Source organism: Bidens hawaiensis, unplaced genomic scaffold (assembly GCF_021521415.1).
Source record: "Bidens hawaiensis isolate Kalapana, Puna unplaced genomic scaffold, B.hawaiensis_p1.1 tig00023994_1, whole genome shotgun sequence".
Taxonomy (NCBI): Eukaryota; Viridiplantae; Streptophyta; class Magnoliopsida; order Asterales; family Asteraceae; genus Bidens; species Bidens hawaiensis.
Window position 1 is genome coordinate 248,878 of NW_027493773.1, and position 27,049 is coordinate 275,926.

General features: G+C 36.4%; 2 protein-coding genes and 1 pseudogene across 3 annotated transcripts; 1 reads left to right on the forward strand and 2 right to left on the reverse strand.

The window, feature by feature from the left end:
- Window positions 1-11,849: 11,849 nt before the first annotated feature.
- LOC143568468 (uncharacterized) lies at window positions 11,850-14,209 on the forward strand. Its single transcript, XM_077054622.1, has 9 exons — window positions 11,850-11,939; window positions 12,084-12,599; window positions 12,695-13,054; window positions 13,136-13,188; window positions 13,266-13,340; window positions 13,445-13,544; window positions 13,625-13,687; window positions 13,768-13,869; window positions 13,967-14,209. Exons 1-9 carry the CDS (start codon window positions 11,868-11,870, stop codon window positions 14,165-14,167), a joined length of 1,542 nt encoding a protein of 513 aa, XP_076910737.1. The 5' UTR covers window positions 11,850-11,867; the 3' UTR covers window positions 14,168-14,209.
- A 793-nt stretch (window positions 14,210-15,002) lies between these two features.
- LOC143568483 (uncharacterized) lies at window positions 15,003-15,494 on the reverse strand. Its single transcript, XM_077054637.1, has one exon. The coding sequence runs from the start codon at window positions 15,492-15,494 to the stop codon at window positions 15,003-15,005; it is 492 nt and encodes a 163-aa protein (XP_076910752.1).
- Window positions 15,495-16,106: 612 nt separating this feature from the next.
- Window positions 16,107-19,004, reverse strand: LOC143568478 (cystinosin homolog; annotated as a pseudogene). The gene is made up of 8 exons (XR_013141580.1): window positions 18,905-19,004; window positions 18,667-18,799; window positions 17,861-17,950; window positions 17,580-17,704; window positions 17,422-17,464; window positions 17,214-17,331; window positions 17,085-17,134; window positions 16,107-16,927 (listed from the first exon to the last, which is right to left on the reverse strand). The product of XR_013141580.1 is annotated as a cystinosin homolog (transcript).
- Window positions 19,005-27,049: the final 8,045 nt, after the last annotated feature.

Genomic DNA, 27,049 nt, shown 5'->3' on the forward strand with positions numbered 1-27,049 from the left:
CTTAGTTCATCAAATCCGTCATGTAGGCGTGTACTAATCGTAGTTCATTTAACATAAAATTAGTTTATAAATTGTAAGGGGTAATTCTTGCCATTTTTGAATCTATATTAACATTTCTAAAGCTTAATACCCTTTTTGTAAAATATTTAGAACTTGGAGGGCCTTTTCTGTAAATATATAATATATATATATATCTATATATCTATATATATATATATATATATATATATAGAAAAGAGTTCAATAAAAAAACAATTGTTTTGTGAGAAGTGTGAGAAGAGCTTTAAAATAAAACAAACCACATATATATATATATATATATATATATATATATATATATATAGGGTAGGGTTAATGTAAAAAACAATATTTTTCTGAGAAGAATAAGAATAGATCTAAACCATTGGATCTATGATCTAGTGGTTGAGATTGGCAGTTTCTAAATAATTTTATTGTTTCATATTTACATGGTATAGTGTCCTATTTAGGTGGTTTGTTTTATTTTAAAGCTCTTCTCACACTTCTCACAAAACAATTGTTTTTTTATTTGAACTCTTTTCTATATATATATATATATATATATATATATATATATATATGTATGTATGTATGTTATATATTTACAGAAAAGGCCCTCAAGTTCTAAATATTTTACAAAAAGGGTATTAAGCTTTAGAAATGTTAATATAGATTCAAAAATGGCAAGAATTACCCCTTACAATTTATAAACTAATTTTATGTTAAATGAACTACGATTAGTACACGCCTACATGACGGATTTGATGAACTAAGTACGTGGAAGATTTAAAGATCGACTTAAATGATTTATAAAATTACCGGGTTGAGTTTACAATACAATACGGGTTCGAAGTATAATTTATTAAAGTAAAACGCGAAAGAAAATCGAAACTCGAATTTGAGAATGTCACAGCGTAACGCGATGAGGCTAACTAAACATGTCGCTTATCGCGATGGGTGGATTTTAAATTTTCCACAAAAATACTAAGGCGGCCCTATAGCGGCGACGCGAACGTGCGAAGTGCAAAGTGCGCCATCAAAGCGCCACATTGCGCCCATCGCCCATCGCACTTCTCCCGAACCCCGTGCGCGTCGGGTGCTTACGCACCCTCTGCTAGGACCACTTGAGAGTGACCTATCATATAAGAATATTATTATGGTAACTCATTCTTATAAAGAACTTCCATTTTATTTCAAATTTCCATGTGAGATCAAATTCCCTTCCATGTTTATACTCATGTGAGAAATTTCATATTTTTTCCATCTTCCAGTATGGGATGAACCCATCTTTTCACTTATTAAAAGTGGGGTATTTTTTCATTTTTTTATTTTATATTTTCCATCAAATGTTTGGAAAATTTGGAAATGTTACATTTACCATTTGATGTCAAGAAAATATTCGTCTACTTAAAAAGTTCTAATAATGTCTATTTAAATAAAGTTGGATCATACCGTATTTAATAGTATAACACTGGTTTTTTTAATCAAATAAGAAGATGTCATGTATTATATAATACATCATCATCTTCACAAATAATATACCCTCTCTCTATACATTTAAAGTCGGTTACTATTTTAATTTTTACAACCATCTATGTTATGACACATGTCCAGTAAATGGCCATCTACACATCTAAGTTTTGTTGGTGTTTGGGTCAGTTGATCCATATATAAATATATATATATATATATATATATATTCATACATAGTTTCATGCAAAAACTTAATATATTACCACTCAAATACATACTTTTTATTTTATTTTTTTATTTAATATTTATTTCCAAACAAATCATTTATTTCCTTCCGTTAGTCCACTTTTCGACGTATTTTCGTTTATTAATATATATAAATCTTATATTTTGAGTTTATTTTATAAATGTTTAATTATACCATTTTAATAACTTTCGAATATGTGTCACAACCATTTTAATCAATTTTATGTCTTTGTGAAGCGTTTATTTTTAACTATGTGGCGGCATAAACTTTACTCAAAGTTGAATAGGGTCAAAATTATGTCTAAACGTCTGATTTAAATTTGACACGAGTCGATTTTGAGTAAGATTTACACCCACGCAATGGCGGATTCAGAAATTTTTTCCAATGGGTTCACTGTTTTTAAATGCTTTAGTTTTTACGACTGAATATAAAATTTTTCGGGTCGGTTCGAGGGTTTGGGCCGGTTTAACGGTTCAGTTCGTATAAGGCTCATTACATTATAAAAATACGATAAATTAACAAAAAGACAAACATCGTCATAGAAACGAAAACATAAATAAAATAGATATGATTGTCTTTAAGTTAAAAAAAAAGAACAACTTAAAGTTGTTCTCTAATTGAAGATGATGGTTGCATTTTTGACAGTTAACTTTGGACATGTTGTAAGAATAAATATATTTTATATATTTATTTATATGGCCATCATTATCATTTATATAATAATAGATCAAAATAAATAATTATACCTTATTATATATTAGCTTGGTAATTGTTGATGAGTCATATTACTCTTAATAGCTAATAAAGGGTTTCCCTTGGGTGTATATATAGAGAGAATAAATTAACATCATAACATAATCTCACACACATAAGAAAATCATGTGTCTCCTCTCTCTTCTAAACCGGTTCCTCTCAAGAACCCTAACCATCCTTAACTATACATCCTAAAGGGGAACTCGATCAAGATGACGAGCATGTCGACTACATCATACCCTGCTGCGGTTACTACTCTCCATGCTGTAACAGGTTCATAGGTTTAATATTTATCATGTTTTCTATTATTTACATGAAGAACTGGTTAACATGTGGTATCATAACATTCTGAGATAGACCCTAAGGGACATTAGTTTTGTTCTATAAGTTATTTTAAGCCCATAATACATGATTTTTAAATAGTCCGTGAACCCGTAAACTGGTTTAAGCCCTTAACCCATGATCTTTATTAACTAAATTAATAATGATAAGATTTGGTTCAAATCTTTTTAATGATTAACAATTATATTTGTTTCCTATTTTAATGGGATTCAAATCTTTTAAGAAAATATTAAAACTTCTAAGTTATCCAAGATTGAAAAAATATTTCCCTAAATAATCATTAACAAATTTTAATCTAGATTTTGAACCAACATATGTATAATTTTCGATAATAATGATGAACACGAAGAACATCATCGAAAATTTTAACAATTAAACATAAAAAAAACTTGGAATCGAAATCTTTAAACATGAAATTAACAGATTTCGAAAACATTAGAGTTTACTAAATATGAATTTTAGCGATTTTAAACAGTTTTATGTATTGTTTTCCTAATAGAACATGAAAAAAAAAGAAACCTAAAAAATTAGGGTTTATCAAGTTTTAGTCCATGTCTTCTGATTCAATTCCAGATTTAGGTTTCTTAAGGAGAAGTCCCATTGCAAAAAATATGCCATTAGATTAGGCATAGACATTACAAGACTATCCATAATTCAAAAGAACAACTGGCTAAAATTGATAGTTGTATAATAATGATATATAAGTCTGCTAATCCTAATATTCCCATTAACACATGATTTGTTGAGTCTAGTTCTATATGTTTACCCGAAATCAACAAATAATTAACATGAGTGTTAGTGACAAATTTAAATGTTAAGGTTATTAGAACCATGATAAACTGTCTTTTAATTACACTTTATGATACCTTAAATATTCTGAAGATTAATCAGAATTTAGTATCAATACTTAAGTTACATTATGACAGTTATAAGGTTTCATAGCCAACATAAAGTCACTCTTACCTTAAACTCTTATACTATTTGTTATCAATATCTCGATTGAAACATTTATAAAATAGAACTAGATGATAATGTATACTTTCACAACTTTGGTTATAATGCAAATAAAAATTTAACGAAAGACAAATGAGACCTATAATATTTATCTATTAAAACAAAATTTCATGAGAAATCATGACATGGTTGATGAGGGTGATTTTTCATATAATCTCATTCTTAGTGATTTTAAATCATGTCTTAAATGCCCTAAACATTACTTGGCTTAAGGAATAAGTATGGGTCCACCATAAGTTATATTTCACTGACATTCGTGAAACTTATTCAAACGGAATATTCAGACATAATTCTTTTATCATTTAAAATGCTATTTACTTTTATCTAATCAGCATTCTATGGTACGCGGTCTTAAAGAGATCCGTTCACATATACTTAATACGATTTCTTCTAAATATGTCCTTTAAGTTTATTATAACATCTGGATGTTAATGGAATCAAATCAAGTCTAACATATATATGACAGATTTCCACGTCATGTACATCATTGAAACTTCTCTTGTATTTTTCCTAGAGATATTAATGATCAGTGGGAGCCTTAAGCGTCTCAATCATAACTTACAAGATTTGCAAGAGGAGGGGGAGTGAAAACTTGATATTATCTCAAATACACCTCTTGTACAAGACACTGCTCCATCATAACACTATTCCATCAAAACTTATCTCTTTAGAATTTACTACTACTCTTACAAAAGTTTCATTGTTGCTTAAACGTGAACAAATTCAGATTTCTTACTAAATTAATCCTCACCAAGAGAAACTGCAACAACTTATATTATTAACTTGTTTCTCGGTTAGAATAGACCATGTCTTTAAATACTGACACTGAGTATGCTAATTTCCTAAAGGTTTCTAAGGTCAGTGGGAGCAGTAAAAGTCTTTATAATGACTTGTTAGAAGTACAAGAGGCGGGGGGAAGAGAGATATTAAATTTTACTCCAATTACACCTCTTGTACACCATATTGCGCCAAATCTTACACACTTAGAATCCTGAAAATGATAGCAACCTAACTAAGAGCTAATCCATAAAACTGAGACTTTTAAAATTACCCAATAATCAACTTAGGAGGCCATCTAGGTTTTAAAACCTACTAAATTTGATGCTTATGTAACCTCCCTAACTAAAGTTGAATTGGATGTTGGAAAGTTTAATGATCATACCCCTTATAATTAAACCATTATTATCAATCATAATTGACTCCATAAGTCGCTAACGTTTTGAGATTTGGTTGAATCACCTAGAGGTGTTCATAACTAAACTAAATCCTAACACAAACGTTAAGACACTAAGAAGCATAATTGATTATTAAATGTTAGATTCAAAAGGGAATAAATCATCACAGAATCTTATAACCTGTATTATAAAACATTTCTTTGAGGATTATCACTGTTCAAGTAGCTTATAATAGTTAAAGAGCTACGTTAGAAGAACATTAAAACAACTTTCCCTAATAACTGACTTACATATCTACATGCTCATAAAACAACCTAAATGTTATAAATTGAAGGTTAATGAACATTTAGTCTATAAGTCAATAAAATCCTAATATGGGTTAGTGCAAACATCAAAATTTGATGAAATATTTATACAATTATTTTCATCAAAAACCAAGTGGATTAATGTACCTACCTCAAGATGAGTGGGAGCAACTAAAAACAAACCTGTCCTTATATAGATGGCATTCTTCTGACAAGTATATGTTACATAAGTTAAAGCATTATTCACACGCTTTGATATGAAATATCTCAAAGATATCCCTTACATAATAGATATCATAACATTCTGAGATAGACCCTAAGGGACATTAGTTTTGTTCTATAAGTTTTATCTTAAATGGGTCCTTACACGTGTAACAAACAATATTGCTCTATTTAGAGGATAATAGGATCATTGAGATTATTACCTTATGTTTCATTAAGTAGAAGCCTTATGTAGGTTCAAGTCTATACTCGTTTAGATATTACTCAAAATTGTAACACACTAGATATGCCTAGATTAATGTAAAACATCTAAAAGAGTATTAAAATATCTTTAAAAGAAACAAAAGACTATAATTTAAAAGAAGAAGTGAGAATTCAAACCGGTATATTACTCTAAACTTTGTCATATTCAGAAATAAAAAAATGTAATTTTCGGGATATATTCTTATGTCAGTAGATAAATCTATCTCATAGAGGAGTCATAATGAACTGATAACAACCTAAGTCATAACAACATAATATGTTGATTAATTACAACGTTGTTGTCAATAAATGTTGTTGAATATTTATTAGTGGACTCATAAGTTTTATTAAACTCCAAATAACTTATATATTGAAGACTAAGTGTGATAACGTCAGCTACCATGTTTTCTCAAACAGTAACAGTTTGATAGGTGTTGCATTAAATTTTGATATGAAATTAATTATTCGTTTATGAACGAATTGAGGAATCTAAATTTTCATATCGAATACATTCATGATATGCTGAAGGATCCTATAACTAAAGTTCTATTACCCATAAGTATTATGAAAGCGCTTATAATCATGAGGGGTTTATTAATGATCACGTACAACTGCATATCGTACTATGAATGATTAACTATTAAATTTCCTCATCAGTTTTGATTTTGTACGTCTCTTAATATGTTCTGCATGCATAATGACATATAGACGAATTAAATATACAAATCAAACGTTCTGAAAGGGCTTACTTGAAAATTTTGATCATAACTACTTAGGTTTTAAATAAGGACTGTAGTATGATTAATGGGGGTCTTGAGCTGATGTTCAATTCAATGATTGTATTTCTCTGCTCTAGTTTCAGTTTAAAACTAAAATGAGTGTTAACTCCTTATCAGGCTTATCTAATACTCATAATAAATGATTATTCGGCCAAGTGGGAGAATGTAAGAATAAATATATTTTATATATTTATTTATATGGCCATCATTATCATTTATATAATAATAGATCAAAATAGTTAATTATACCTTATTATATATTAGCTTAGTAATTGTTGATGGACCATATTACTCTTAATAGCTAATAAAGGGTTTCCCCTTGGGTGTATATATAGAGAGAATAAATTAACATCATAACCTAATCTCACACACATAAGAAAATCATGTGTCTCCTCTCTCTTCTAAACCGGGTTCCTCTCAAGAACCCTAATCATCCTTAACTATACATCCTAAAGGGGAACTCGATCAAGATGACAAGCATGTCGACTACATCATGCCTTGCTACGGTTACTACTCTCCATACTATAACAGGTTCATAGGTTTAATATTTATCATATTTTCTATTATTTACATGAAGAACTGGTCAACATATATCTCTTAATATTCATAATGCCTACCATTCAAATTTAAACATCCCTAATTATATAATTCATTTAACAAATTTCGACATAATCATTCATTCTAATTCTAATTTAAAAAAATAAAAAAATACTTGAAGCAAAACATCAAAATAATTACCATATTGTGAAGACTAAAGTGAAGAAATTTGAAAACAAGGATGGAGGCGCACGAGAGTGGAGAATGCCAGAATGGTTGGGTTATGTTCTGGTGTTAGCGATGGGTAAAGAACTAAGGTTAAAGGAAGAAAAATGAAAGCTAGTAAAAAGAATAAAATTAAGGAATACTAAACTGGTAAAAAAGAATCAAAGATTAAAAAAAGAGAGAAAGAGAAGGAACAAAACTAACACGGAAAAATAAATGTTTCTTAAATATGTTAGTTATTAAAAAAATTATAAATTGGATGTGCCTCAATGGTAGAGCACTCACTTTAATAGATAGAGAGGTATGAGGTTTAAACCTCACTATCACCAATTTATATGGGGGATATGAGGGATGACCCTGGCTTGCCAGGATTCGAGTCCTGATCTCACCCGGTTTTACCTGCTCCTCGCTGCTGTGCCGTTTGGCGGGCGTGGAGGTCGGGTTTTATCCGGGGAATCCTTCAATAGGTGGACTGCTAGAGGCTCCGTCCGTCCAGACTCGTGGCCGACTCGAGCTACCTTTAGCCAATGGGGGTCGCGTACGGAGTACCCGGCGTTACTTAGTTGGTCGTTCAAAAATATATATATATTCCACAAATAAATGATTCTTACATGTGCCCTTAAGGCATATGTTAGAAAATCCCAAAAAAATAAAGGAACAAAACTAAAAAAAGAAGTTGGAAAGAAGTTTCGAACCAAAAAAGAAATTAAATTAATACAGTAAGCTGCAACAGGGATTCGAACCCGGGTTTGCTAAGTCTACTAGATTAAAAGAAAGGTGTTCACCACTAAACTAAAGTTCCTAGTTGTGTATTGGTTCACTCTCAAAATATATGTGGGTTCACTTTCATAATCTGTATAGGTATTCTATATGGATTTTGAAACTCAGTGGGTTTCCGTAAACCCGTCTAAAGTACCTAGATCCGCCCTTGCGCCCACGCATAAATAAAAGTAAGTGGTTCACAACAGTAAATATGAAAATTAAAACCTTATGTATTAAAAGTTATAAAAGAAAATTTAATAAGATTTTATTTCATAATATTAAAATAAAACTTAATTTAATTCAATTAGTTTTATTGGAATTGGTCCACCTTTTTATACCGTCAACCGTACTTTTTATTCCTTCGGCAACACTTTTATACCGGACTTACTTTTATATCGTCGGCCATCATTTTAAAAGAGAAAACCGACGTCTGACTTGATTTAAAGGATACAATGGACATTTTAGAAAATATTTGGTTAAATGAACAAAGTTTTGACTTGAGTTAGTAATATAGACATTTTAGTAGTTTTCCTTTTTTAAAAAAAAAATTGTTTTTACAAATACATATATCTAAAAAAGGATATTGGAATGTGAAGTAAGGAATTGAAAATTAAAGAGCTTTGGTGTTTGCGAGGCTTTTGCAGTTAAATACTATTGTGGGGATTGATAAACCACATGTTATGAGGGATTTTGCTCCCTTGGGAGGGATAGTGGTGGATGAGGTTCTCCTTGACCGCGTCTTCTCTCTTCCTATCACAACTGTTAAGAGCATCCCTCATAGTTGCCGTATGGCATTTGCTCAAGCGTTAATTGCGGCTCTGGGTAAGGTGGTTGCTATGCCAGACTCTGTTGAGGCATGGGTGAAACTTTTCTTGTTACCGCGGTGCATGCTACGTGTTTTCAGACCTTCTAAACGTCAGAAGCGCAGGTCCGGTAATAGAAAGTCTTTGCAATGTCAGAGTATTCAACAAGCACTAGCAAGTTGGGGTGCTAAGGATAGTTTTGATGCGCTTATTTTATCCTTTTTTGCCACACCTATAGGGGTGAACTCGAGTCATGGGGAGCCTCTCGCTAAGCACGATGATGTTGCGGTATGCGCCAATGTGAAACAATGTTTACGAAAAGTGGCGGACGGGCATTTTACTGCCGCCATTAAAGTATTATGCTCTTCAGGGGTTGCACCTTTCGGCAATGACACTTTGAAAGCGTTAGTGGCTAAGCATCCCAATTTGCCCCCGCCGGTTATGCCTGCTTCATTGCTTTCTGAGCCTCCTCTTGTTGTTGATGAGGATTGTGTGCTTGGATGCATTAAATCCTTCCCTAAAGGGACGTCATGCAGACAAGATGGATTGAGGGCACAACATATTTTGGATGCATTTTGTGGAGAGGGGTCGCCGATCGCTGTTGGGTTACTAAAGGCTACTACTGCGATGGTTAATTTATGTTTGGGGGAGAGATGCCCAAGGGTTTTGGCAGAGTTCATTGCGTCGGCTCCTCTCACACCGTTGCTCAAACCGGACAATGGGATTAGACCCATTGCCGTAGGTGCCATTTGGAGAAGATTGATTTCTAAGGTGGCTATGAGGGGTGTTGGGAAAGACATTACTAAATACCTGTGCGACTTTCAGTTTGGGGTGGGAGTCCCTAGTGGTGCAGAGGCCATTCTTCATAGCGCGAACAGGTTTTTAAGTAAGTTCCATTATGATGGGTCATTGGCTATGCTTACTATTGATTTTTGTAATGCCTTCAACTTGGTGGATAGGACTGCCCTTCTGAATGAGGTTCGGGCCCAATGTCCATCTATTTCCTTATGGGTGAACTTTTTATATGGGCAACCGGCCAGGCTATATGTGGGGGATGACCACATTTGGTCCACCACTGGGGTTCAGCAGGGGGACCCTTTGGGACCTCTTCTTTTCGCCTTAGTTCTGCACCCACTTATTCATCTAGTCCAGAGTTCCTGTAAGCTTCTCTTTCATGCTTAGTACCTAGATGATGGTACAATTATTGGGGACTCTAAAGAGGTTGCCAAAGCTTTAGATATTATCAGGTCGGAGGGTCCCCGCCTGGGCCTTGAACTTAATATTAAGAAAACCGAAGTATTTTGTCCATCGTGCAATGGGGTTAAGGTGCAGGAGGGGGTGTTTCCCCTGTGAGATTGGAAGACCGGTGCTAGGTGTGAAACTCCTCAGGGGAGCCGTTAGCCGGGATGCTGGGTTCATCAGTGAACTTGCTATGAAAAGGGATCGCGAGCTGTGGAGTTGATGAGCTATCTCCCGCATTTGCGGGACCCTCAATGCGAGCTCCTTTTATTCCGCTCATGTATGGGAGTTGGAAAGTTGTTGTTTAGTCTCAGAACATGCCAACCTGTGTATGTAGGGGAAGCAGTTTCTGTGTTTGACAATGGCCTTCGGGGGGCGATTGAGGACATCGTGGTTTGTGGTGGTCCCTTCTTTGGAGATTTTCAATGGAGGTTGGCATCACTTCCGACTCATTTTGGAGGTTTGGGTTTATGTTCAGCTTCAGACATTTCTACTTATGCGTTTGTGGCCTCGAGGGCGCAATCTTGGGAATTACAAGACCACATTCTTCGAGGTTGTGGTATTGATGGGTTTGACTCCGATTATGGGAGTGCGATAGATCGGTTGCACATTTCACTTCCCGATTTTGACATTAGCGGTTTCTCTAATAAAGACACCGCCCCCCCCCCCTAAAGCCCAACATGCTTTGGCGAGTGCCCTTTATAGTGGAATCATCAAGAGTTTGGAAATGAAGTTTGATTTATCCCCTCGTCAGAAAGCGGTGTTTGAGTGTCTTCGGGCTCCTCGGGCTCAAGATTTCTTAAGTGTTCTCCCTATTGAAGGATTGGGCCAACATATGTCGTCTTTTGAGTACCGGGCCATCCTGAAGTATCGGTTAATGATCCCTTTGTTTCCGGTAGATGAGCCGTGCCCGGTTTGCTGTAAGGTTTGTTTGGATTCTTTTGGCGAGCATGCGGTTCACTGAAAAGAGTTGCATGGGTTTAAGTACATGCATGATTTGGTGAGGGATGTTCTATGCGATGTTCTTAAACGAGCCGGAATTTCGGCTAAAAAGGAAGCCCCCTTAAACTTTCTTACGGATCCTCAAGAAGGAAGATCTACATTACGACCGGGCGATATACTTGTTTTTGGGTGGGTAGGGGGAAAACACGTTTGTGTCGACCTCACAGGAGTGTCCCATCTTGTTGGGATTAGGGACACTGGATTTGTAGCAGGCCAGGCAGCATTGAAGGCGGCATCGGGCAAGGTTGCTAAACACGAGAGAGCTTGTTTGGAGAATCAACACGTGTTTATCCCCTTTGCCTTTGACACTTTTGGTTTCTTAGCTCCGGATGCCGTGGACCTTTTGAATAGGGTTCAGAAAGTTGTGTATAGTAACGTATCAGCCCATAAGAATCAAAACTTTGTTTTTAGTCGGATTGAGTTTGCTATCCAAAAGGGGGTTGCGGCGCAGCTTGTTGCCCACTTACCTGCCACTTCATTGTAAATCGTTTGGATGTTTCTATGAAATATGATACAATTTTATTAAAAAAAACACTCAAGTAGGGCCCAACTCAACTGCAAGCTCAAAAAGAAGTGTATTTGCAGACGACTTTTTTAATAACGTACGCCCCTTTTCATTTGAATTTCAAATTTTAAGTAATGAGCTGTTGCGAGTAGACATTTTTCTAACGGGAAAATTACCCACGTCTATTTTACTTTCAGGGTTGTTTTTTCATCTGCGTTTCGACATGGGAGAATCGACATGTCTTATGCATTCTATATCCTTTCCTTCAGGCATGCCCAGTGAATCTAATAACCATGTAAGTGTAGACAAATTATGGGTTTTTATTATTGCCCACTAACTGTTTGTTGAAATGCTCCAATGGGTTGTTTCTGTTTGAGTATTTGTGTGTTTCTGAGTTAATTGTTGCATTTTCTGGTGTTATTTGGGTCTAATTTTGCAGGGAAACCATGTGCATGATCTTGGGGATTCTGTGTCCTTTGGGAGGTTCGCATCTGAGTCATTAGCTTGGGATAAATGGTCAGCTTTTCCGCATAAGCGATACGTTGAAGAAGCCAAGAGCTATGCCCAACCTGGATCTGTTGCCCAGAAGAAGGCTTTCTTTGAAGCTCATTACAAGAAAGTTGCTGCTCAAAAGGCGGCTGCAGAAGCAGTGGCTGCTGCTGCTGCTGAACAAGAGAAAGCCAAATCCCAGATTGAAGAAAGAGTTTGTGATTCAAATCATGATGCCCATGATTCACAAGCAATTGAGGAACAGCAGATCATAACTCAAGATGCTGCTGATTATAGTTCAACTGTCAATTTGGTTGAACCCCTAATCGAGAAGACTGTAGTTGCTGCTGATGTGAAGAACAAGGAATTGTTAAATAATACTCAGAATCTTGAAGATGATGTTTCTCCTTCGGTTTTTGTTTCAGAGGATAGTAGAACATCTCAAATGGGAAGACCATTGTTGAAGGTTATACTCATTTTCATAACACACATAATCATAACACACATAATTTGATTCTTTATGAAACAATTAGTAAACTCATGTGTTTGATTCTGCTGCAGTCAAAATTAAACACAGACCAAGAAGTTTTGCAGCCGAAGATCAGAAGGAAACCCGTCGTGCCTTCATTTAGGTCAACATCAGTTGGCAAAAAACAGTCACTAGCAAAATATGCAGCTTCTATGCATTCCAGGAAGGAAAACATGGTCACTCCAAGAACCAAAAACTCAAACACAATCGAGTCCATTGATCAAAAGAAATCAGCCCCAAGATCTTTGTACACGTTGATGAAATCCGGTTCAGTTAAAGAACCTTGCAAGTTAAACACCCCAGTGGTTCGAAAGACTGAAAGCACAAAACTTGGTCCAAGTGTTCATTCCACGCCCAAACGCTCTGCAACGCCTATGAAAACGCCATCTAAGGTATTAGTATTAATCCTGAATAATATTGTTATGATTTCTTTATTTAGCTAAAAACTTATGTTAATTAATCTTGGGTTGCAGGTTACAAATGTTGTGAATAAGCAACAATTAGCAACACCTTCTGTAAAACAAAGGTAAATGATTCAAATCATATTGTGAAATTCATTGTTTTTATAAAAGTTAACCTTTTTGGTTTTTATACGTTTTGAAGGATGGAAACACCTGTTCATCCATCAGCTGCTGGAAGCAAAACACCTGGTCAAAAATGGCCCTTTTTATCAGCTGTGTAAGTTGTTATATTATTCAATAATCATCCTTCAGTTCTTGCCTCATATGGGCTATCAAAGTATCTAATTTTTGTAATTTTTTTGCTTATTTGTGTACCTATAGTTCAAAGTCCTTGAGTGCGTATAGAAACAAGCTACAGTCGCCAACTGTGTCATCCCCGTTCACCTTGCGAACAGAGGAACGAGCCGCACGAAGAAAACAGGCAAAAAATTGCATTTTTCTTTTAATGAAACTGCCGGTCCTGTTTGTTAATTTGTATTATATACATCTGATCATTTTCAGAAACTAGAAGAGAAATTTAATGAAAAAGAAGCACAGAAAGTGCAGCTGCAAACGACGTTGAAGGTTATAATAACTTCTAGTTCCCATTTCTTATTTCCACTTTATATATTTTATTATTTCATCTAATGCAATTTATGTTGCAGGAGAAAGCAGAGACTGAATTCAGAAGACTGCGACAAAGCTTTTGCTTTAAGGCTCGACCGCTACCTAGCTTCTATAACGAGCCAAAAAGCCCAATTAAGAAGGTATGTAACGAGTCGGGTCAGGTTGGCCCAAATCACCTTTTGTCCAATTATTTACACAAGTATATATTTAATGGGTCGGTTCGTGTACATTTTGCAGACTCCAAAAGCAAACTTAAGGTCGCTAACGCCTGCACAAAAACTTCCCACGACAATCTCACAGCCATCTTCGATTTCTTCGGTCAAGAAATCATCTAGAAGACTTTGGAAAACTAATGATCAAAACCCAAATAATCATCCTCTAGCTTCATTAGCAAGAAGGATAAACCATGAGAATATTTCTCCAAATATTCAGAATTGATCTATAGGCCAACTATTGCGATTCGACTTCTAGTTGAGATTCAGTTTCAAATCGGAATGAGCTGTTTTAGAAAGGTATATCAGTTTGGATCAGATCAAAATGGATTCTGATCAACAGGGGTTTCGTCGAAAAGTTACAAATCGGTTTTGACCAAATCGGTTTGAAGTTGAAACGAGTCGCTTTAGTTAAAAAGTTACAAAAAGGAATTATATACACTGTTCTCTTTAAATTCTTTATTTCTTTACGGTGGTGTCATGCTAACGGTGCAATTGATGTTGTAGCGATGATGGTGGTGGATTGGTGGCGATAATGCTTCAATTGGGTCTCATTTTAAGTTCACAGGTTTTATTATAGTAGCCTTTGGATTCGTATCAAATTAACCTGCAATATGATTTGATTGAATACAAATTTGTTGTAAATCAAATCAACACATGCTAAAGAATAGATTATATGAAGGAAGTTATAATCTATACTTTAACACGTAGACCAACAAATAAGAAATTGTAACGTGTAAAAGGTGGCCAATTTAATTAAAGTACTAGTTAGTTATCATCTAATCTTGAGGGACCGAAATTGAAATGGGTGGGTCCCTTTTTGTATTAAGTATTGAAGCATGTTGCACAAACTTAACAAATATTAACGTGTTGGAGGTAAGTTTGAAGAGGGAAATAAGTGCACAACAAGAATTGACACAACTTTATTCAAATAGCACACAAACAAGAAGATATACATCATGATTAACAAGCAATAACAATAATTTGAATCAAACCCACATTCATCATGAATAATTAGAATATGATGATGATCTTTTGGATTTAACTAAAAGAATTAGAATTTACAACATTTGTCCACCCACCAAGTACCATCCATCATCATTATCATCTCCATCTTCATGTCCCCAACATAATCCCACATCACAAAAGCTCATGGTCTCATCATCGTCATCCGTGTTACTGACATCGACATCATAGTCAATGTCATGACTACTTTCATCGTTATAATCATAATCATAATCATAACTATAACTATAAGTTTCTTCTACTCTATCCTCGTAATCATAATCATGATCATAATCATTACCATCGTCGGCCAAATAAGCTAAAACCCCTGTGGCCGAAATCCCAAACGAATATTTGGTCAACTGATTCTCATGATCAATTGATCTAAGCTTCATGGCACCTTTTGTCTTGGCCTTTGACTTGCAAACCGGGTGAAGATGACAGCCATTGCAGCGTGGCTTTCGACATTTCCCAGTGAATTTTGAGCGATTTGTTGGCTTTGTGGGCACCTTGGCGAACAAGCCCATCGTAGAAGCAGAATCTACCATCTTTACAAATCTTTGTCGAGATAGCGAAGCTGGATGCAAACGATAACAGCTAACGACACCATGTTGACGACCCTCTCGTTTCATATCGTAATTTCAGAAGTGTGTTTTGTGTAAAGGAATGGTGAAAATGTGTGTGTATGTATAGATTTGTAATAAGGAATGTGATGGACGAAAGAGGTTAGACTATTGAAGACGATTTGTGAAGTTGACACGCAAGATAAGATAGTTTATTTTTTAATTTTTTAATTTTGTTAAAGTGTGCTTATTGGCCAAGATGACAGCCTAACTTCAATTGTGGGTCTATTTTATTAAAGTCATAACAGCTTATTTAATTGATTTTAGTTTTTAAGTAATCTCTTTTGTGTACGACAAATAGCAATTTAACTTAAGTTTCTTTTTGTTAGACGGTATATGCTGTAGAATGATTCTAGCACCACCACTTTAGATACAGAAACACCACCAAACAAAACCGTAGGGCTGCTATCTCAAACCATAAGCTATATGCAATAGCTCACCATTACGGTTAGGAAATCAGGTATAAGGTCACCACTCAACGTCTAATGATATAGAACTAAAACAACTGAAATAAACATGGAAATCATGACCCGTAATAGCTTGCAGGTCCCGTTAGTTCCCTCCCTAGTAATTTCATATTCGGTTACTTAATCCAGTTTACTTTAACAAACTGAAGCTTGAAAAGACTAGGGGGGAGTAAGAAAGAAACCAGGGCTGAAGTAGTAGATCATGGCTACGATGGACAAGACCGACCAACTGCCAAAAGACCTACTTAATTACCAGTTGTGGAGTACCCGTGAAGTCATCCCCTTTACCCAGATCTACAACAGCAATGTAGAGCTAGGTATGCTGTTATGGTTTTCGGGAAAATTACAAAATTGGCATATGTTGTGTAACACCCTAGGAAAATATGATATCCATGGAGAGGAGCAGAGTTCATAAAAAAATGCTCATCTTCAAATACCATCATCGTGTTACAGTTAAACATGATTGAGTGAACGCAATTCACAATGAGTGATGATACACGTCGACACATGTCACATCTTTTCTCACTACTTATAAGTTTTCATTCAATTTTCTCATATGTTTGTGTCAAATATTTGTGTGTAACAAGATATCCATATCACCAGAAAGAATCATGAAATAATTCAAAAGAAAGAGCAAACTACAACCATGTGATAGTAAGAACTAAGAACCATTGGACATATGTGCATTTGATTGTTTCATAATATTTTTGTAAGCAGAATAGTATCAGTTTTTTAATTAAAGTTATGCTAATGTTGGATTCATGCCTCTTCAGAAGAGGTAACAAGTGGTTCCTGACTTGCTAAGTCTGGACTTGGTGATTTCACCGCCTTCCGCTCAGGGTAGAGCACATAATGTTGCAAGATGAACAGGAGGTCAAAGAAGACAGACACCTAAATACAACATATATGTTAAAACATGAATGCAAAAACTATACAAAATTTCTTTGGCCTGTTTCACTTTTAGTAAGCATTTGAAATTTACTCCTATAATATATTGGAGACTTAGAACATAATCTATATTGATATACTTTTAGGATGAAAGTCGTACCAAAGAAAGCAACGTCTTGCCTATATTCCCATAGAAGTTCACCCATGAATCTGAGAAATACAAGTAAAAAATGAAGCATATGTTAAACCTCAGCTTTTAAATGTGAATTTGCATAAAAACAGGACATACTTTGATCTATAGATTGAACAGCCATTTGCCCATAGTTTGCTAATCCTCCAATCAGATCAAGCAATATGTTGCCAATGCTAAATCCAACTGTGCTCTTCCTTTGGAAGTTCATAACAGCCTGAATATCATAAAAACTGATAAAATAAAGCTTAAACTCCATCTTTAATAAAATGAAAAGAATCAACCAAAGTCATAAAGAGATACTTACTTGGGGTATGTACTTGATTACTGTCATAACAACCTGTAATGTGCTGCAATTGGCAACTTAAATAAGTTTGAAATCCACCAAATTTTGTTCAAATATGCACTGAATTCATTGATGATAACTAGAATGAAATGAGGTAGATAATCCAAAATGGATCTCACCTAAAGCAGGAAACCAACCAAAGCCAAGAATGATTAGGTATGGCTATGAACACGCAGATAATAATAGTTAACCAGGCTACCGAGAGTATAGAGATACTAGTCTTGGAGACCTTCTGACTTCCACGCTACAAAATTGATTATAACGGTCAGAAACGAAATAGGGTTAGTTCAAGCTCTGCTTGAATACATGATATCGAGAAATCATCAACAGTCACTTCATATCAATCATGCTTGTTAATTATCTGGTATGAGATATATAGGAACAATCAATGGATACTTACATCATAGATAGCTATCTGAAATAAAGTAAACGCGGTTAACACAACCGCGTGAATGGAGAAAGCAACATCATTTGCTGCTACAGGTATCATCTGCATATGCAAGTAAGTGAGAACATACATAAGATACACAAATTACTGAAAACTTAATCTGAAGTAATGCACAGCACAACACAGCATTTTAGGGCTTTAAATTGATTCTAAAAATGCGCCAATTTTAAATTAGGCCTATAAACGAACTGAATGAACACGAACGAAGACATATTTGTCATCTTTCATTCAACTTTAAACAAGCACGAACACTTAATCAGGCAAATATTAGTGTTCATGTTTAAAAGATAAACAAGTTTGTGTTCCTTTATGTTCGCTCATTTAAAATCTAAACGAATGGTCCATGAACATACATGAATGAACACAAACGAACATAAATGAACACACTTAGATGAACATAAACAAACAAATATAAACATATTAGGGTGATATAATTTGTAAATATGAATAGTATTTAACTATTTTTATTAATACGTAAACGAACATAAACGAAAGTTCACAAACATAAATGAATAAACGAAACAAGTGTTCATGTTCATTTGTTTAGTTAAATGAACACAAATTTTTGTTCATGTTCATTCGTTTATTGAATAAACCAACATAAACGAACTTCCCGCCGTTCGGTTCATTCACAGGCCTATTTAAAACTGGTCCCATCCTACCTAATACAGAAATTACTCTAAACCTAGTTTGAAGTGAATTTTGAACAAGCACAAATTGATGTTGCTGCCAATTGAACATTGTGTATAGATAACTACCTCATTGAATCCGTATTTCTGGTGATACTGGCGCTGAACAGCGGAGCTAAAGAAGACAGAGGCGTTGTATATCAGATACGACGAATGTTTCGTCAAATTCAGCACCACGAAGTCGAAATTCAGCCCTACCACACTGCAGGCCGGTATCAATCAACACAAAGTAACTTAATCAGATGATGAATTAACTTTCAGTTAAACCTAAAAGGAATAGTTATTTAAATGTATAGAGTAAGGTTACCTTTTCCTTTTGAAATTCAATAGAAGCTGATAGACCAAGAGCAAAACGCAAGCCAGCCGAATATGTTTGAAATAACCGTTGAATTCCATGATGATCCCATGCTTCACTTCACACACACTTTTGGCTTTTAATTTTATTCGGTGGGAGATGAAAATTAAAAATTAAAAATTAAAAATAAATAGTTGGTTGCTTTAAGTTTAATAATAATAGTCGATTGACGACGCACGTATGGTGGAATATAATATGGATGGAGGTAGGGATCCGGTGTGGGCAGGACCTGTAAGGCGAAGTCCAATTGTGTGGAGACACGTGGAGTTTGTTGAAAACCGTGCGGGATAAGATTGTAGCGAGAGTGAATGAATGAATGAATGAATGAATGAATGAATGAATATATACGGTTTCCTTACCATGGGGACTTTGAAACTCCAAAGCACGAAAACCAATTCTGTTTTTTTTTTTCAATAAAACAAAATGGGTATTATTTTGGGGTTTTTTTAGATATACCATGGAGTGTTTTGGAAATACCCACCCATTAAGTCATGGATTGGTCGATTTGTCGCTTATGGCTTGGGTGTTTTTGAAAGTTGTGTTTTTTTGTCCTTTAGCTGTCATTTTTGATATTTTATTATGATTTTGTTATTTTGTTGTCTTTTGTTTTATTTACCTCTTATTTTTGTTTTATTTGGTTTGTTTTTTTTTGGCTCCGGTGTAACCGTTTCTTGATCGGTTTTGGAAGGTGACAACGAAACAACAATTTTGTATGTCGGGTGAAAAGGAACGAGATTTATATAATAATAACGACTTATGTTTGTTTTCTTTTTTTGTATGTCGGGTGTGGTAACAGAATTTTTGTCGGTTTTAAACTAATAAAGAAACAACAATTTTAAGCATAACGCATGACCAGATTTATAAAATAATAATAATTAATACATTACAAGTTCGAAAAAAAAAACAAACGAATTCGGGAAAAAGTAACAGCATACAAAAAACAAATCTAAAATGCGGCACCACCCGCGTCCTCATCGCCCCCCCCCCCCCTCGTCGAAATGTGGTGCTGGTACCATGTACTGGGCTCCATACTGCTGGGCAGACATACAACCAACCATCCAGGTGATCTGACCGCGCATCTGTGACACGTGACGCTCTAGTATCCGTAGCCGGGAGTCAGTGGCCGGATCCAAACGCACGGCGCGATGTGTATGCGGAACGCGCTGCGGGTACTGATGCGGTGGCTGTTATGAACACGATAAGTTAACGTTAATAAGACGAAGATACAAAAAAGAAAATTAAACGATAAAATATAACGTACCCAAACACCGTCAACCTCGGGGCCCTGAATTTCCACCTCCGGCTCCTCGATTAGCGGAGGCTCAACAAGTGGGACTTCTTCGTATGGGGGAGATTCGAAATTAGTGATCAGGTGATACCGGCGGTTAATCTTCTTGACAATTTGCATGCCCTGTGCCCGTCCACGGTCCAGCTCTCGCGGCGGAAGCAGCGGCTGAATGGGTAGGAGCCCTAGTCGGTTCCCGCAGCCCAAAGAAACCGCAATCCGCGTAACGAACGAGCCACCAACCAATTTCCCGTGGCCTTGCTTGTGCGAGTAATTGGCGAAGTAGTCGCCGAAACCGCGAGCTAGGTTGCAGTGTCTCCCCGTAAGCAGGCATCGCAAATAAAACATGTCACGGAGGTTGCAGTGATCTGAACCCTCGTGACGACCCTGTACGGTGTGAGCTATAAGCCGTGTAGGTACCTATAAAAAAACAATAAAATATTATTATAATATAATATAATATAATAACATATACATATACAAACCTGTGGATCGGGTCCTGATGGTTGAGGCTTTGCAGTCTGGCTCGAATTCTCCGTCCTTTATAGGCCAAGGTGTATCGCTAATCGCGGTCCAAAAAAGTCTCAACACGTCCGATCTCACTCAGACGAGTCATCAGTGGCGGATCTAGACAATAATTCTAGGGGTAGCGTAAAAAAAATTTAACCGTACATTGAGGACTTTTTTTACCGGTTTCACGTTTACCGGTGCCAAATTACATGTTTTGCGCGTAGCAGAGCCTAATATAGGGTTTCGCTTGTTCTGGTGTCTGGTTACGCGTTTGGCGTGTCCCAGGCCCGACTTCATGAAACAAGCATACCGACATCCGGTTAACCCGTTTGCAATGGCGGATCAAAATAAGTTGGTTTATAATGGGTCGTCACAAAATAACCCAAACTTGTTTGCTCATTGATATTGTAAAGTTATTCAAACTTATTAACATATTAATACAATGACTTTATTGATATCTTTTGATCAAATCAAACACATATTGTTAATGAGTAGTGTTAGAATATACTCAACAAATATATTGATAAACACAATATTTAATTAAATAAGAAAATAAAAGACAATTGTAACCAAAAATAACAAATAAAAAATATTCTAAATCAGTTAACTAATCTAACAACAAAACATATCATTTAAATATATTAATTTTATTAGTTCAATTTAACTAGAATATTTGATTAACAAGTAATGTGAAATATTTAACTATAAAATAATTTAAATTCAAATCAAAGTAAAATGTATTATTTGTAATTGTGTTAAACTAAAAGGGGTTAATAATAAATTTGCTTCTAATTTATTTATTTTTTTAAGAAACCCCCGTTCCTATTTCATCTCCCCCAATCATGTTTCTCTCTCTTCTAAGATATCACACTCCATGGATTCAAGTTAATTGCAAATTTTTTTAACTTTGAAAGGTAAAGTTGAAAGGTTTAAAAACTTTTTAGGGGTAACATAATACAATTTCAGGGGTAACATCATAAATAAAAAGTAAAAGATAGATAATAATTTTCACTTCGCCGGAAAAGTTGAGGGGTAGCGGGTGCTACCCCTCACTATCATGTAAGTCCGCCCTTGTGAGTCATATGAGTATTGGTTTCGGTAGATCGCTTTGTATGATCATTTCCATACGACTACACGTTGACACATTGTCCGAAGATTCATCAACAAATTGTTGCCAGTCATTATTAATAAAGAAACACAATTGTAAATCAGAACCAAGATGAGTATTTTTAAGGGAGGGGTAGGGTGAATTGAAAGATAGAAATCTGAATGAACGATTTAAATATGTCAAACTAACAACATCGTTAGACTCGTTAAAAAGAGGGGACTTCCTCTAACAACCATCATGCATTAGAATTGGTATGGTGAGTGATGTATGTGTGAGAGTAGAGAGAGGTGAATCCTTTTACCGTTTTGAGATGTCTCATATTTATAGTTGAAGGTGTGGAATGTTATTGGACCAGACATCAATATGGGAATATCCTTTTGGTCCCCTATATGACCAACATAGTGGAGATCTCAAAGGTCGTTTTGATCCATTGCGCAGTGAGGTTGTTTCTCCCTTGGGTCGGTTATAGTGATACACACACGTACCTCTTGTACGGGTGGCGTTTCCCTGTTGAGTTGTTCCCCCTCTACACAGTTGTCCGTGCTTGTGCCCTTTATCCAAGTGGCATATCCAAGCTGGCCATTGAGGGTGCGGTGCGCCTATGGGTTTGTCCATTTGACAATTTTCTTTAACATTTTTGGTTTTTCTTGCTCCTAGATGGCTATATGGACCAAGATATGAACTAGGTCCATGTTCATATCTCTTCACAAAGAAAACATCTCTAATTTGTTTTTCTATTTAAATTTGTCGGTATAACTAGTATAGTGTATTAGAGGAAATGGTAGTTGAATGAATAAAATGGAACAAATATACAGTTTTATATATTTGTTTCGATAGAATATTATATTGTGTCAAATAATTAGTGGTGGAATCTTGTTTTGTTTCAAATAATTTACTGATTCTTATATCATTTCAAATAACAGTAAGAATATTGTATCGTATCAAATAATTTTTGTCCCAGGGACTGATGAGAATCTAGGCATGGGCGCATGGCCCTAATAATTTAAATAACATACAAGGCATATGGCTCTATATGACTCGTATAGATGCAAATGTTGTATAGAAGTTTGGTCGACGACAAACCTGACTTGTCATGTACAGCGTCAATCACGGAAAATTCACATACCCTTTGGGTCCATGAATAATATGATATAAATTTTATCCTTATAATTCCTAGTTCCAACTCAAGTCAAACTTTGATTTGGAAGTTCGTATATAAAATTTTGACATTGCCTATGATTGGTTGATGGCACGCATTTTTAGGTGAAGATGGCACACATGTTAATGGACTTGAAAATACTAAAACTTATTTCTACACATTATTTTCCATATAGAATGAGTGACGAAGAAGCGTGGATCGACTTACTTGTATTCGATCTACGTTCCTCGGGTACGAGTGTGCTATATTACCGATGGTTTTCCGAGATACGAGTTCTTCCACCTACAAAATGAGCAGCACCGTGAGCTTACCCCTCAGAAAGGGACAGAGGGGTCCTCTTTGGGGTAACCCTCCGGTGTGAGAATAAGATATTGCAGGAGAAGATAAGAATGTGAAAATGAGTAAAGGATTCAAAATATATTTCTTGCTTGACCCCAACTGTGGAGGTGGTGTGGTATTTATAGTATTAGGGTTTCCAATGATTGGGCTCAGACCCAATTAAGGCCTTTTTGGCCTCCTCCTATTGCTTCGCGCCACGTGTACTTAGGACACCTGGTGCTTTTTCATTGATTATTCTCTGACCAAGGTATTTTACCTGACCCATGTGCCATCACGTGGTGGCACATGGGTTTTGCTGAGTTGTCCACCCTTCATTGGCAGCTGTTAACATCAGCACATTCTTTATTCCTTAAAAGATACCTTCTGGAAGGTTGTCTGATGAGTATAATCATGGTTGTCCTTATCCTGATTTGGATTAGACTATTGTCTCATTTGTTGTGTTGTCCTTTATGCGCCTATCCCGGGGATGCGCAAGGTCTTCTCTTTATTCTCACGCGCAGATGTTTCATGCGCAGATGTGATATGCGTGAGCATGTGATATGCGTAATCATATGTAATATGCGTGAGCATATGTGATATGCGCCACGCGCAGATGTGATATCCGTGAGCATGTGATATGCGTAAGCATATGTAATATGCGTAAGCATATGTGATATGCGCCACGCGCAGATGTGATATGCGTGAGCATATGTGATGCGTGAGCATATGTGATATGCGTGAGAATATGTGATGCGTGAGCATATGTGATATGCGCCACGCGCATAGGTTTTGGCTTTGTATCTTCATGACATCCTGATTTCAAGCCTCTTGTCTATATCTTGTGGGTTGACCCGCCCCGCTCGATGTTAAGGCGGGTGCATACCCCTTCAAGCCCCCCCCAGTCTAATGTGTGTCTTGTCTCGCGCGAGCGAGGTAAGAGAGATATTAGACTTAATAGTTTGCTCTTTTAACAAGGTTTGTCTTTTCTTTTTCATTTCTCATATGTACGTTGCGCGAAATTCTATCCCTTTGGTTAAAACGAATCGTCAATGCACGTGGTTGGTTGATGCTGACATGCATCAGAGATGGAGACGTTATGTGGCAGACCTTTCGCGTGCTCGAGGTGCTACAGTTTCCTTTCACGTCTCCTCATACAGTGTCAGGAACACGTGTCGCGCTTATGTTGGCCTACGCCTGCGCGTGGGGGCGCGTGAGCGTAGATCTGATTATTACTTGTTTCTCTCTCTCCCCTGGGCCTATAAAACCAAACCCTTTGAACGGTTTTTTCTTTATCTCCATTGTCATTTTCAGAGCTTTTGCTTCTTCAATTTACATTCCGATTAAGAGCCTTTATCTTTGCTTCCAGATTTCCGTGCTTAAAGTAACCATATTGTTCGATTCGCAATTGTATGTCTGATAACCCAGACACCACAATTTCCCCTAGTAAAGGCCGTGTAAAATCAGTGGTTATGTCTACTTTGAAGAAGACCGGCAAGGGTAAACGGGTTGCTGAGGCCTCGTCGGAGGAGGGAGGGAAGAACAAGGCGGTGAAGAGATGGGATGAGATTCCCTGCAAGTTGAAACAATCTGACTTTGATAATCTCGTCGCCTCTCAGGGTTTTCTCCCTGAGTATGGCTGTCTGCTCCCGGCGACCGGGCAAACGGCGGCGGATCCTCCCGCCGGCTATATCTCTTTATACTCTCATTTTTTCACCACTGTAATCTTCGTCTTCCAATGACGAGGTTTATAGGTGCGTTCCTTTAGTTTTACGGGATTCATATATCCCAGGTTCATCCCTGTGGACTAGTGCGCATGACTCATTTTGAGTTCATGTGAAAAGCTCAGCGCGAGGAGCCCACCCCTCGGCGCTTTCAATATTTTTATAAGCCGAAAATCCAAGATTCTTGGTTCTCATTCACACCGCGCAGTCAGAAGGTTAAGTGTTGTACTGTTTCCTTCAAAAGCCTTCATGACTGGGCTGAAAAATTCTTTTATATCAAGGCTGGTGCGATTCCCATCCGCATGACTATGCGCGCGATTACTTCGGCGCCCGCGGATGATGACGTTCTTAAGAATCCATCTGGCGCGTGGGTTAAGAAGTTATCTGCTGAACCATCCCCCGCCAGGAAAATTTGCGAGGAAGCGTTGGTGGGGGTTGGCATGAGCAAGAGGTGGATTGACAGCGGGACTGAGCCTGTCATCCATGTTGATGGCTTAGGTGGGTTGTTTGTTCATTGCAATAATTTTGAGCGAGTATAATTCGTTTTGCTGATATCACTTGTCTTGTTTTATGCAGAAAGCAAGGAATACATCCACGCCGCCTATGACGAGCATACAGAAGGTGGCTCTGTCGCGCTGAGCGCTGGGGAAGTTGCTTTCCCTGATCGCTTCGATGATATGTTCATCCCTGTCGATTTAGAATTTTGTTTTTACAGCGATGCGCCTGGTAAGCCTTTGTATTTGTGCTTAGGCCCTTAGAGTACCAAATTTGGTTTTAACATTTCTGTTGCGCGTATTGTAGATGCGCTCGCTAATTATGAGTTGGAACTTGTGGAAGAGGAAGTGGAGGAGGAAGAAGCTGAAGCGCAAAAACTCAAGCGCAAGGCTAAAGGCAAAACTGGCGCAGGGGCCAGTAAAAAACAGAAAAAAAGATGATGCCTCTGTTGCCCAGAATCTTCCTCCTACGCAGGCGAAGGGACTTGAGAAAACCAAGGGTTTTACTTCCCAGTTTTCCTCGTCTTCTTTGCCTCGATGTGTGGGCAGTCCTCCCGTCCACACGAGGTATGGTGCCGCCACCCTCGTCTCTGCGCGCGGCGGACAAGGGGAGCGGTGCTGTGCCTGCTGTTTCGTCTTCTCCGACAGGTATACTTTTTTTATTTTTTGTGGTTTTATGAGCGTGATTCTGATAGTCATTAATGAAGCTTTGTTCACTCAAATGTTTGTAGAGCCGGCAACGTTGGTGGCTCAACCTCAGGCGCAGCAAGGTGCCGAGGTTACGCCGAAGGTTGTTTTGAAGTCCCCTGTTTTACCCTCGAAAAGGGGGAAAATGGACTTCATGGCGATGTTTAATTCGCGGACTGCGGTGCGCCAAAGTATTTATTGCGCTTTGATTGTCTGATTTTTTCCTTTAGTTCAAGTCATGAATCATTTCTCCTTGTTGGTTTTTTAATAGGAATTATAGCTGGCACACAAGCTGCTGGTGGCACTGCATTTGACCCGAATTCATGGGTATGGGTCTTACCAAACCCATATATTCCTTAAACGGGTTATAACATCTCATTAAATTAAAAAATATTCTCACCAAATTATTTATGTAAAAAATAGGATATAATAAAAAATAATATCTTATTTATTTTTAAAAATATGTATATATTATTTAAATTAAAAAAGCAATTTGATAGTAAAAAAAATAAACGGATCTTGAGTCTCATCAAACCATAAGTATATTATTAATTTTCATAAATATTATTTATAATTAAAAAACCAATTTCATAGTAAAAAAAATAAACGGGTCTTGGGTCTCATCAAAACCATATAGCTTTTAAACCGGGTTATAACATATCATTTATTTGTGAAACAATTTATCATCAAACCATAAGTATATTATTAACTTTCATACAATAAAAAAAAATATAAATTAAAAAAATAAATAAATATTAGAACAAACAATAAAAAACAACCTTGCGGGTGTTGTTTGCTCCCCATTTTTTTGGAGT

What these genes read in the sequence shown, in the direction of transcription:
- LOC143568468 (XM_077054622.1), top strand. Translation starts at nt 11,868, where the DNA reads ATGGGAGAATCGACATGTCTTATGCATTCTATATCCTTTCCTTCAGGC. An exon ending in ACACCTTCTGTAAAACAAAG is followed by an intron (nt 13,189 to 13,265) that starts GTAAATGATTCA and finishes TACGTTTTGAAG; the next exon opens with GATGGAAACACCTGTTCATC. An exon ending in GAGCCGCACGAAGAAAACAG is followed by an intron (nt 13,545 to 13,624) that starts GCAAAAAATTGC and finishes GATCATTTTCAG; the next exon opens with AAACTAGAAGAGAAATTTAA.
- LOC143568483 (XM_077054637.1), bottom strand. Translation starts at nt 15,494, where the DNA reads ATGGTAGATTCTGCTTCTACGATGGGCTTGTTCGCCAAGGTGCCCACA.